At 45.9% G+C, this 12,555-nt stretch overlaps 1 protein-coding gene across 1 annotated transcript in view; it reads left to right on the forward strand.

The window, feature by feature from the left end:
- The window catches only part of LOC309547913 (uncharacterized protein), a gene marked incomplete at both ends in the record, with an annotated part of 47,288 nt that overhangs the window by 22,017 nt on the left and 12,716 nt on the right, over window positions 1-12,555 (forward strand). The window contains one exon of the mRNA XM_082247913.1: window positions 7,331-7,564. Coding sequence (XP_082104039.1) covers window positions 7,331-7,564 — 234 coding nt within the window. The remainder of the gene's footprint in view (window positions 1-7,330; window positions 7,565-12,555) is intronic.

A 12,555-nucleotide genomic window follows, 5' to 3' on the forward strand; every position in this document is an offset into this window, starting at 1 on the left:
ACACTTTTTAAAAAGTTTCCCCACACTTTTTATTTATTCGATTGAAGTTGATCCTGTATTGATTTTTTATGCTTGGTTTTATTATTTATGAAGAAATTAGCGCCGATTCACCTCTTTTATGCCGGTCAGCTGGGTTATGTTCTGAAGCAACATATCTCCATTTGGTTTGGACCAACCCCAGAAGACTTTTATCTGTGACGAAACATGTAGGGCGGGTTCCACGACGGTCACGTCATCACGTTTTCTCTATGCAATTGGCTGGATTCCAATCTGAGTTTTACACACGAGGTGAAGCCCACAGGAATGCCGTTATTTGTTCATGCATGCCTAATACATTTTGGATTGTGTAAGTGCAACCTTATTTATATAATATCCTTTTTATTCTATGGTGATACCCTGAGCCATGTGGAGTTTAAAGACTGTCATTGGAGCATTGCTTTGAGTGTCGCCGGCTGCCCTATATGGTCTGTGGCACCCTATCGGTGTAGATCGGTGGTCCTCTCTGGGCTGGATATCCTAGTGGAATCGATACATTGATCCATATCTGGTGGCTGTATATTGGCTTATTACCGTTTGCCATCTGGTAAGCCTAATCACACGTTGTGGTGGATAGAGCACTTCGGTGGAGGAAAGCACGTTTTATTTGTTTAACACACCTTTTCCTTATCACTATTTTGGGACTGTACTGAAATACAAGGACTGAATTTATTTATATATACTTTCAATTTGATACACTATTTTGATATATTTATTTGTATCACTGTCACTTTTTAGCGCAGCTTTCCCGTTTTGTTTGCTTATTTGGTGTTATCTCACTTCAAGCTGCAGTTTGTTGATTTATATTAGCGCACCATCCCCACTGTGAAACATGGTGGTGGCAGCATCATGTTGTGAGGATGCTTTTCTTCAGCAGGGACAGGGAAGCTGGTCAGAGTTGATGGGAATATGGATGGAGCCAAATACAGGGCAATCTTAGAAGAAAACCTGTTAGAGTCTGCAAAAGACTTGAGACTGGGAAGAAGGTTCACCTTCCAGCAGGACAACGACCTGAAACATCCAGCCAGAGCTACAATGGAATGGTTTACATTAAAGCATATTCATGTGTTTGAATGGCCCAGTCACAGTCCAGACCTAAATTCAATTGAGAATCTGTGACAAGACTTGAAAATTGCTGATCACAGAAGCTCTCCATCCAATTTGACAGAGCTTGAGCTATTTTGCAAAGAAAAATGTGCAAAAATGTCCCTCTCTAGATGTGCAAAGCTGGTAGAGACATCCCCAAAAAGACTCGCAGCTGTAATTGCAGTGAAAGGTGGTTCTACAAAGTATTGACTCAGGGGGTTGAATACAAATGCACACCACACTTTTCAGAACTGGCTGAGAAAGAGTGGAAGGAGCATTTGGTTGGGAAACATGACCTTCCTGTGTTTGTTGAGGAAAAAGAGCAGAACATTGTTCTTCATCCTTGCTTTTGATGTTTCCAGCATACACTTGTAGCCTTGCTTTGACTGCATTGTGCCCTTTTTAGTTCCTCCAATTGTTCCACTTCAGTGGCGGCTGGTGCTCAAAATTTGGGGGGGGGGGGGGGGGCGCAAACAGAAAAATGTAATAGGCATTGCTTTGTGGCAAAAAACGCTGTAAAAAATTGCGTGACTTTGAGGTCACAAAGGTGTGAAAGGGGCCTTCAGTAATTAAGGTATAGCGTGCCCCCTTTCAATGCACAGAGACCAGTGCGCCCCCTTTCAATGCAGAGATCATCGTGCCCCCTTTCAACGCAGAGATGCCAGCGTGCCCTCTTTAAATGCAGAGATGGCAGCATGCCCCCTTCAATGCAGAGATCATCGTGCCCTCTTTCAATGCATAGATGCCAGCGTGCCCCCTTTCAATGCAGAGATGGCAGCATGCCCCCTTCAATGCAGAGATCATCGTGCCCTCTTTCAATGCATAGATGCCAGCGTGCCCCCTTTCAATGCAGAGATACCAGCGTGCCCCCTTCAATGCAGAGATACCAGCGTGCCCCCTTCAATGCAGAGATCATTATGCCCCCTTTCAATGCAGAGATACCAGCGTGCCCCCTTTCAATGCAGAGATACCAGCGTGCCCCCTTTCAATGCAGAGATGCCAGCGTGCCCCCTTTCAATGCAGAGATGCCAGCGTGCCCCCTTCAATGCAGAGATCATTGTGCTCCCTTTCAATGCAGAGATGCCAGCGTGCCCCCTTTCAATGCAGAGATACCAGCGTGCCCCCTTTCAATGCAGAGATGCCAGCATGCCCCCTTTCAATGCAGAGATGCCAGCGTGCCCCCTTCAATGCAGAGATCATTGTGCTTCCTTTCAATGCAGAGATGCCAGCGTGCCCCCTTTCAATGCAGAGATACCAGCATGCCCCCTTCAATGCAGAGATACCAGCATGCCCCCTTTCAATGCAGAGATACCAGCGTGTTCCCTTCAATACAGAGATCATCATGTACCCTTTCAATGCAGAGATGCCAGCGTGCCCCCTTTCAATGCAGAGATACCAGCGTGCCCCCTTTCAATGCAGAGATGCCAGCGTGCCCCTTTCCAATGCAGAGATGCCAGCGTGCCCCCCCCCCCCCCGTGAGACCAGTGCACTTACCTCAGGCAGCGGCGGCTTCAAATTCTCAGTCCCCCGGCGTCTCCTTGAGTCCTCAGTCCTCCCGCCTCCTCCAATGGCATGGGGTTTGCCTTTCAGCCAATCAGGAAGCGGGAGGACCCGCTTCCTGATTGGCCAGGAGGAGGATCCGTGTGACAATAGCAAATTTTCATTCGCTATTGTCACACTATGGGTGAGCTCGGGGCGCACTGCTCTGCGCCCCCGGGTTCACCCTTTGCTGAAGCCTATTAGAGCCTCTGGCTCTAATCAGGTGATGTAAAAAAAAATGCCCCATTGAACTCCATGCAGATTAGGGGGCTGGACGCATGGATGGGGGGGCGGCGCCCCAACGCGCCCCCAACGCACCGGCCGCCACTGTTCTACTTCTTTTTTTTCTTCTCTTCCAACTTAATTTTTCTCCTGGTGCTTTCTGATATAAATGTGTGCCCTTTTTCTTGCATTCTCTGCTTCTATTTCCCTTTCTTGGGCGTCTCTCTCTGCTGTTTACCTCCCATCCTCTGCCTCAAGTTTTCTCATTTCCTTTTCATATTGATGTTGTGTCTTCATTATTTTAATCACCTCTTGTGTGGCTGCTGCTTCGGCTGCTGCTTCTTGATTTTTCTGCAGTGACTCGTGAGAAGACTGACTGGACATCTTGGAAAAAAGACCTTAACTTACCGGAGGTTGCTGAAATGATGCTGGACACAGTAGCTTCAAACCCTGAATCAGGCCAGGTTATGTCTTGCGGACCTTCCATGAGAAATTATTGAACCTTTTTATTTGCAGTATTAGTGATTTAATATTTTAGAGTTAATTTTTCCTCCGAATTTCAGGTTTAAGGCTTGTGATGCTTCTTTTGTCACCATAAATATGGTCAACTTCTGGCTGGCATTGATTGTGCTCACAACTTCACGAATCAGTTCTGCATTAACACTTTTCTTTCATTGATTTGATATTTCCATCTTCTATACTTCTGTTCGAAAAAAAAGAGAATTAAATTTAGCATCTTGCAGTGCTTTACCTTTTTCGGTGCGTGTGCGTGTGCGTTGTCTTCTTCTAATGTCTGGGAGCTGCGTGCTATCTGAGCTCACCTTGGGCTATTGCATTTGGGCTGCTATTTCTGCTTGCTGTGGTGAGTTGGCTTGCTCTGTATTAACAACTTCTTGCGCAATAGGGTCTGCAGGACTAACTTCTCCATTGGACAGCACTGTATGTTCACTTGTGTCTGACTTATTAATCTGTTTCCTATTAAAGGTGCTTAATCGTTCAGCCTTTACTTGCTTACTAACTGCCTCAATCAATTAATTACGATCATTTCCAACGCTGTACTTCTCTTATCAAGCATATGGCTTTCCTTGCTAGCCTGTTTCTGCGCGCAGCTTCATGGTTTCATGGCCTTCACAGCAAAGTGTTGTACTATGCCGCCCTTAGTCACAATGAGAAGGCTGAGGTTCTTGTCTCACAGGTGTCTAATGTACATATCAAGTTCTTACATCAACGCCATAGAATGAATAATGAGAACAAATATGAAGGTCAGATTATCAGTAGGGTGACCACAACATTTCCAAACTGCCATTCAGGGGCAACCCCTGACAACAGCCCCAACCCCGCCCCCCACCCAAAAAAATTTTTTTTTTTTTTCATACTTTTTATTGCCAACTAGATTAGAAAGGTGTCTTACAATGTGCACCTGCTTTAACAAAGTCACCTTCTTCTTCATTACTGACCACCCCCCCCCAACTTCTGTCACCTTCTTCTTCATTACTATCCCTTCTGTCCCCTTCTTCTTCATTACCCCCCCCCCCCCCACACACACACTTGTGTCACCTTCTTCTTCATTACTATCCCTTCTGTCCCCTTCTTATTCATTACAGCTCCCCCTCACTTGTGTCACATTTTTCTTCATTACTGTCCCTTACTTGTGTCCCCTTCTTCTCCATTACTGCCCCCCACTTGTGTCACCTTCTTCTTCATTACTATCCCTTCTGTCCCCTTCTTCTTCATTACAGCCCCCCCCCCCCCCCCCACACACACACACTTGTGTCACCTTCTTCTTCATTACTATCCCTTCTGTCCCCTTCTTCTTCATTACTGTCCCCTGCTTGTGTCACCTTCTTCTTCATTACTGTCCCTTACTTGTGTCACCTTCTTCATTACTGTCTCTCACTTGTCACCTTCTTAATTACTGTCCCTCACTTGTGTCACCTTCTTCGTTACCCCCCCCCCCCCCTTGTGTCACCTTCTTCAATACTGCCCCCCACTTGTATCACCTACTTCTTCATTACTGTCCCTCACTTGTGTCTTCTCCTTCTTCATTACTGTCCCTCACTTGTGTCTCCTTCTTCTTCATTACTGTCCCTCACTTGTGTCTCCTTCTTCTTCATTACTGTCCCTCACTTGTGTCTCCTTCTTCTTCATTACTGTCCCTCACTTGTGTCTCCTTTTTCATTTCTGTCCCTCACTTGTGTCAACTTCTTCTTCATTACTGTCCCTCACTTGTGTCACCTTCTTCATTACAGCCCCCCCCCCCCACTTGTGTCACCTTCTTCATTACTTTCCCTCACTTATGTCTCCTTCTTCTTCATTACTGTCCCTCACTTGTGTCTCCTTCTTCATTACTGTCCCTCACTTGTGTCACCTTCTTCATTACTGTCCCTCACTTGTGTCTCCTTCTTCTTCATTACAGCCCCCATTTGTGTCACCTTCTTCTTCATTACTGTCCCTCACTTGTGTCTCCTTCTTCATTTCTGTCCCTCACTTGTGTCAACTTCTTCTTCATTAGTGTCCCTCACTTGTGTCTCCTTCTTCTTCATTACTGTCCCTCACTTGTCACCTTCTTCAGTACTGTCCCTCACTTGTGTTACCATCTTCATTACTGCCCCCCACTTGTGTCACCTTCTTCTTCATTACTGTCCCTCACGTGTCACCTTCTTCTTCATTACTGTCCCTTACATGTCCCTTACATATACCTCCCTGTGTAAGCAGCTCTGCCTCACCTTGCAGGGAGCAGGAGCGCAGGGTGAGAGATGGAGGTGGTGGAATGCAGTTCTGCCACGTTCCAGCTGCAAAACTGTGTGCGAGGGGCACATGACAAGGCCTGGAGGGCCAGATTCGGCCCGCGGGCCTTGTGTTTGACTTTTGTGACATGTGGTGTAGGGGAATGCAGAGCCACCAAGAAGCCCAAAAAGACACCAAGGTCCAAATCCCAACAATAAATATGGGTGCCCAAGAACCTCCTAGGCACTGCCACACTCACAACAACTGCACCAAACTATTTATTATTTGGGTTGGCTTAAATTACTTGAAGAATCATCCCACAGCCGATAGCCCAAGATGAAAAGGATTTATCCATAGATATTTAAAAGATTTATAAAAATGTTTTCGAGTTAACCACTTGCTGACCGCCGCCGCAGTTTTACTGCGGCGGGATGGCTCAGTTGTGCAAAACGACATGGGGTACGTCGGTTGTGCCCCCACTCGTCAGCGGGGACTCTGATGCACGGGACCGGCGGCCGCGATTGCCGCCGGGCACCCGCGATTGCTCCCCGCTGAGAGAGAAGGACGGTCTGCTGTTGTAAACACAGCCGACTGTTCTCCCTGGAATGATCACAGAGTGCCTGCAATCCTTTTATATAGGATCACAGGTCTCTGTGGTAATTTCACAAGCTCTTCCCCCATACAGTTAGAAAACACTCCTCTAGGCTACACTTAACCCTTTGATCACCACTGGGTTAACCCCTTCCCTGCCAGTGTCATTAGTACAGTAACATTGCATATATATAGCACTGATTACTGTAGTAATGTCACTGGTCCCCCAAAAGTGTCAAAAATGTCAGTTAGGGGTCCCATCTGTCCGCCGCAATGTCGCAGTCCCGCTAAAAATCGCAGATTGCTGCCATTACTGGTAAGATATAAATAAATAAAAATGACATAAATTTCCGTAGCAAATTCCGTAGAAAATTTTTTTTTCGGAATTGTCGCTCTTTTTTTGTTTATAGCGCAAAAAATAAAAATCGCAGAGGTGATCAAATACCACCAAAAGAAATCTCTATTTGTGGGGAAAAAAAGGACATCAATTTTATTTGGGTACAGTGTCGCACGACCACGCAATTTTCCGTTTAATGTATCGCAGTGCCAAATCGCAAAAAATGGCCTGGCCATTAAGGGGGCAAATCCTTCCGGTCCTAAACTGGTTAAAGGTATCAGCTATCCAAAAAGGGGGCCAAAAGGAAGGGTACCAGATGTTGATGGTGGGGGAAAGAAAAGGGTGCACAATCTGACACCAGGCTGGGGACTCCACCACCAACCCAAAGGGTTAGGTGGAGAAACCCCTGAAACCGGGTGCCCTGGACGTCCGTACGACCAAGCTAAGACACCCCCATTAGTGCCACTAGTGGTTGCATCTACCTAAACAGAATACTTTGTTAATTGCATAAATTGAGATCAATGGGAAAAAAATTCACCAGTTTTATGTTGTTTGGGGGTTCTAAGAAATTTTCTAGAAAAATACTGTTTGTTAAAAAAAAGTGCCAGAAAAAGTCCTGGTCTTCAACTGGGTATTCACCTGATCGGGAATGCTCCCATCAGTGCCACAAATATGCTGCGCCTTGGAAGAAAGGAGGCTTCTGCGGTGCCCCATATATATGTAACGTCACTGTGACCGTGTTATAAGGGCTCCTTGTATTTATATTGCTGACGTGATGTTCTTTTCTTACAGATCGGGTCTCTAAGCCCATCATTGTTGACAACAGCACCAGTCAGCAGATTATCCTCCATTGTGAGTCCTCCACAATCAACGCGTCCTACAAATGGCTGGTCAATGGAAATGAAACAATATCTACTGAACAGAAATACATCGCAACCCGACCAAAAGAGAAGGTGACACTGAGCTGCACTGTGAACAACACGGTGTCAAAGGATAGCCAATCTTTAACAATCCCCAATCCATCAGGTGAGACGCACTGGCGATTGGGAAAGGAGTCTCATTGGCTCACACCGTAAATGTCACTGCCTATACTCACTTCTTGTACTTTGTAAATTACCCAGCTGTTGTTCAAATGGGGCAAAACCGAATATTCTTAAACTGTTGTCTCTTCTGGTCGAAGATCCTTCAATGGGCAGATAGGTTCATTCATAATGAACATTAGCAGGGATCAGGAAAATACTGCATTATGACCATTAGGTGGAGCTGAGGATTATTGGAAATACAGTGGGGGAAATAATTATTTGATCCCCTGCAGATTTTGTAGGTTTGCCCACTGAAATAAATATGGGGTGGTTTTGTACCTCCCCTATTTATTATAAAAAATGTATTCTATTGTCTATTCCTATAATTGTCTATCAAAGCTCTGATAAGGTTGATGGAAGGTATACTAACAATGCTAGCTATAAAAGTAAACACACTGCTTAAAGCGGAGTTCCGGGCACAAAATCGATCTTTTTTTTTTTGTGCCCGTCCGCTAGTTCTCCATCACCTGAAAAGGAATTGGATAGTTAGGTTCTTTTTTTTTTTTTTACTCACCTTGTAATTGAAGATCGAAAATACTCCCCTCAGAGTACTTCCTCCCTCAGCGCCGCGGCTCCGCCGTCACTTCCTGTCTCGCGATGATTCCTGGGAGCTGAACGTCATCGCTCCCAGGAATCAATGCGACAGCACCGGCCCCGCTCGTCACTTCCAGGGCGACGCCGCATTCCCCTGCTAAACAGCTTCTGGGTATGCCCAGAAGCTGTGGAGGAATGCGGCGCCGTACCGGAAGTGACGAGAGGGGCCGGTGCAGGCGCATTCTGGGAGAAGAGGACGCGGAAGAAGACGCAGAAGAGGACCGCGCCGGCTTCAGCTGCCCACAAGAGAGATGGCAACGCTGTGGAAGAAATTTTATAAGTGAGTATTTCATCTTGCAGGTAAGTGCGAACCGGGACAGATCAGAGGCTAGCCATTGTGGAATGTACTAGCCCTGACTGTCCCAGGGGTATGTTCACTGAAAAAAATTTTCTGTGCCTGGAACTCCGCTTTAAATAAACAAGGATCTAATTTATTATAAAGAAAATAGAAATGCTAACATAAAACACTAAAGGAATATTACAGAGCATATAAGACAAAACAATTACAGATAATACGTTACATATTCGTCCTCGGGATTCAATATCTTTCAGCTGGTCTCAAGCACACAGGAAGGAGAAAGAGAGTAGCCCAAGAGCCATGATGGCCCACAGCAAAGAGCCAGCAGCAAAGAGACAGAATTCTAGCTGGCAATTCTTACAAAAGTCCACTCAGACACCACCCACATAAACACCCACTGTCTTCTTGTCCAATGACAGTTCATATGCCACCCTTCCTTCTCAACAGGAAATATCTCATCTTTCCCAAAAGGCAGATTATATTCTTCCACTAGGGGTGCCATCTGTCAACAAATCACTGTTTTTGACCTGGGTCATCTTTTAGTAACAGCTGGCCTTTGAAGTTGGTATAACCTCCCCAGGAGGTCTTATTTAAGGCTCCTCTACACCCATACCTCACAGCAGGAGGCCTATGCGAGAACATCCTGTGAGGATATGAATTCCCATTTATGACTCCTTGTCAGGAATGTCCTGTTGGGCAATTTGCATTCCAGGCCAGGTGTGGTCAGGCTTCAATCATCCACGAACATCTGATATCAGAACACGTAAAACTACATGTTGCCTCCAACACCCACTTACAAAGAAATGAAGGGTCTATCATTTTTATCATAGGACTATTTTTAATGATAGAGACGGATTATCAACCAAAAATCCCATGATACAAATGTTTATAAATTAAGTTACAGTTCAGTGAGTAAAATAAGTATTTGATCTCCAAGCAAAACATGATTTAGTAGTTGGTGGAGAAACCCTTGTTGGGAAGCACAGAGGTCAGACGTTTCTTGTAGTTGGTGACCAGGTTTGCACACATCTCAGGAGGGATTTTGGTTCACTCTTCTTTACAGATCTGCTCTAAATCCTTAAGGTTTCTTGGCTGTCGTTTGACAACTCAAAGTTTCAGCTCCCTCCATACATTTTCTATAGGATTAAGGTCTGGAGACTGGCTAGACCTCTTCATGCTTCTTCTTGAACCACTCTTTTCTTGCCTTGGCCCTATGATTTGGGTCATTGTCATGTTGGAAGACCCATCCACGACCCATCTTCAGTGTTCTGGCTAAGGGAAGAAGGTTCTCATACAAGATTTTACAATACATGGCCCCGTCCATTGGCCCCTCAATGCGACAAAGTCAGACTTTGCTTTGATCCCCAAGCAAAACATGACTTAGTAGTTGGTGGAGAAACCCTTGTTGGCAAGCACAGAGGTCAGACATTTCTTGTAGTTGGTGACCAGGTTTGCACACATCTCAGGAGGGATTTTGGTCCTCTCTTCTTTACTGATCTTCTCTAAATCCTTAAGGTTTCTTGGCTGTCTCTTGGCAACTCGAAGTTTCAGCTCCCTCCATAAATTTTCTATAGGATTAAAGTCTGGAGACTGACTAGGCCACTCCATGACCTTAATGTGCTTCTTCTTGAACCACTCATTTGTTGCCATGGCGGTATGTTATGGGTCGTTGTCATGCTGGAAGACCCATCCATGACCCATCTTCAGTGTTCTGGCAGGGGGAAGAAGGTTCTCCTCCAAGATTTTACAATACATGGCCCCTGTCCATTGGCCCCTCAATGCAGCAAAGTCAGCCTTGTCCTTTAGCAGAGAAACAGCCCCAAAGCATCATGTTCCCTCCTCCATGCTTGACTGTAGGGATGGTGTTCTTAGGGTCATAGTCAGCATTTTACTTCCTCCAAACACGGCGAGTCGAGTTAATGCCTAAAAGCTCAATTTTGGTCTCATCTGACCACAGCACTTTCTCCCAATCCTTTTCTGAATCATTTAGATGTTCATTGGAAAACTTCAGACAGGCCTGTACGTGTGCCATCTTGAGGAGAGGGACCTTGCCGGCCCTGCAGGATTTCGATCCGTATTGTGTTGCCAATGGTTTGTTTGGTGACTGTGGTCCCAACTGCCTTTAGATCATTCACAAGCTCCTCCTGTGTAGGTCTGGGCTGATCCCTCCTTTTTCTCATGATCATCCTTACTCCATGAGGCTAAATCTTGCATGGAGCTCCAGATCGAGGGCAATTGATGGTTATTTTGTATTTCTTCCATTTGCAAATAATTGCTCCAACAGTTGTCTCCTTCTCACCAAGCTTCTTGGCTATGGTCTTATAGCCCATTCCAGTTGCAGGTCTACATTCTTGTCCCTGATGTCCTTTGACAGCTCTTTGGTCTTGCCCATGATGGTGAGGTTTGAATGGAAGAAAGAGATTCTGTGGACAGGTGACTTTTATACATATAACGAGTTGTCATTAGAAGCACCTTCTTACATTGAGAGGATTATTCTGTGTACCACATGGGCACATACTGTAGGCAGTCTGTGGGAGTCAGAATTATTGTTGGTTGGTAGAGGATCAAATACTTATTTTACTCACTGAACTTCATCTCCAGTTATAACATTTGTATCATGTGTCTTTTTCTGGATTTTTGGTTGATATTCTGTCTCAGTACAGGTGCAGGTACAGCTGCAAGTACAGGTTCAAGTACAGGTGCAGGTACAGGTGCAAGTAGAGATGAAGGTACATGTACAGTTGCAAGTACAGGTACAGGTGCATGTACAGGGACAGATGCAGGTACAGGTAGAGGTGCAAGTACAGGTACAGGTGCAAGTACAGGGGCAAGTACAGGTGCAAGTACAGGGGCAGGTACAGGTGCAAGTACAGATGCAGGTACAGGTGCAAGTACAGATGCAGGTACAGGTGCAAGTACAGGTACGGGTGCAAGTACAGATAAAGGTACAGGGACAGATGCAGTTACAGGTGCAAGTACAGATGCAGGTACATGTACAGGTGCAAGTACAGGGACAGATGCAGGTACAGGGGCAGGTAAAGGTGAAAGTACAGGTACAGGTGCAAGTACAGGGACAGATGCAGGTACAGGTGCAGGTACAGGTGCAAGTACAGGGACAGATGCAGATACAGGTGCAAGTACAGTGGCAGGTAAAGGTGCAAGTACAGATGCAGGTTCAGGTGCAAGTACAGGGACAGATGCAGGTGTAAGTGCAGATGCAAGTACAGATGCAGGTACATATTCAGGTGCAGGAACAGGTGCAAGTACAGGTACAGGTGCAAGTACAGATGCAGGTACATATTCAAGTGCAGGAACAGGGGCAAGTACAGGTAAAGGTGCAAGTACAGATGCAGGTACATGTATAGGTTCAGGAATAGGTGCAAGTACAGGTACAGGTGCAAGCACAGATGCAGCTACATATACAGGTACAAGTGCAGGTGCAAGTACAGGTACAGGTGCAAGTACAGATGCAGGTACAGGTGTAAGTACAGGTACAGGTGCAAGTACAGGGACAGATGCAGGTACAGGTGCAAGTACAGGTACAGGTGCAAGTACAGGGACAGATGCAGATACAGGTGCAAGTACAGTGGCAGGTAAAGGTGCAAGTACAGATGCAGGTTCAGGTGCAAGTACAGGGACAGATGCAGGTGTAAGTGCAGGTGCAAGTACAGATGCAGGTACATATTCAGGTGCAGGAACAGGTGCAAGTACAGGTACAGGTGCAAGTACAGATGCAGGTACATATTCAAGTGCAGGAACAGGGGCAAGTACAGGTAAAGGTGCAAGTACAGATGCAGGTACATGTATAGGTGCAGGAACAGGTGCAAGTACAGGTACAGGTGCAAGCACAGATGCAGCTACATGTACAGGTACAAGTGCAGGTGCAAGTACAGGTACAGGTGCAAGTACAGATGCAGGTACAGGTGTAAGTACAGGAACAGGTGCAAGTACAGGGACAGATGCAGGTACATGTACGGGTGCAAGTACAGGGACAGATGCAGGTACAGGTGCAAGTAAAGGGGCAGGTACAGGTACAAGGACAG

This window comes from Pelophylax lessonae (genome assembly GCF_965119305.1).
Source record: "Pelophylax lessonae genome assembly, chromosome: 2".
Classification (NCBI taxonomy): Eukaryota; Metazoa; Chordata; class Amphibia; order Anura; family Ranidae; genus Pelophylax; species Pelophylax lessonae.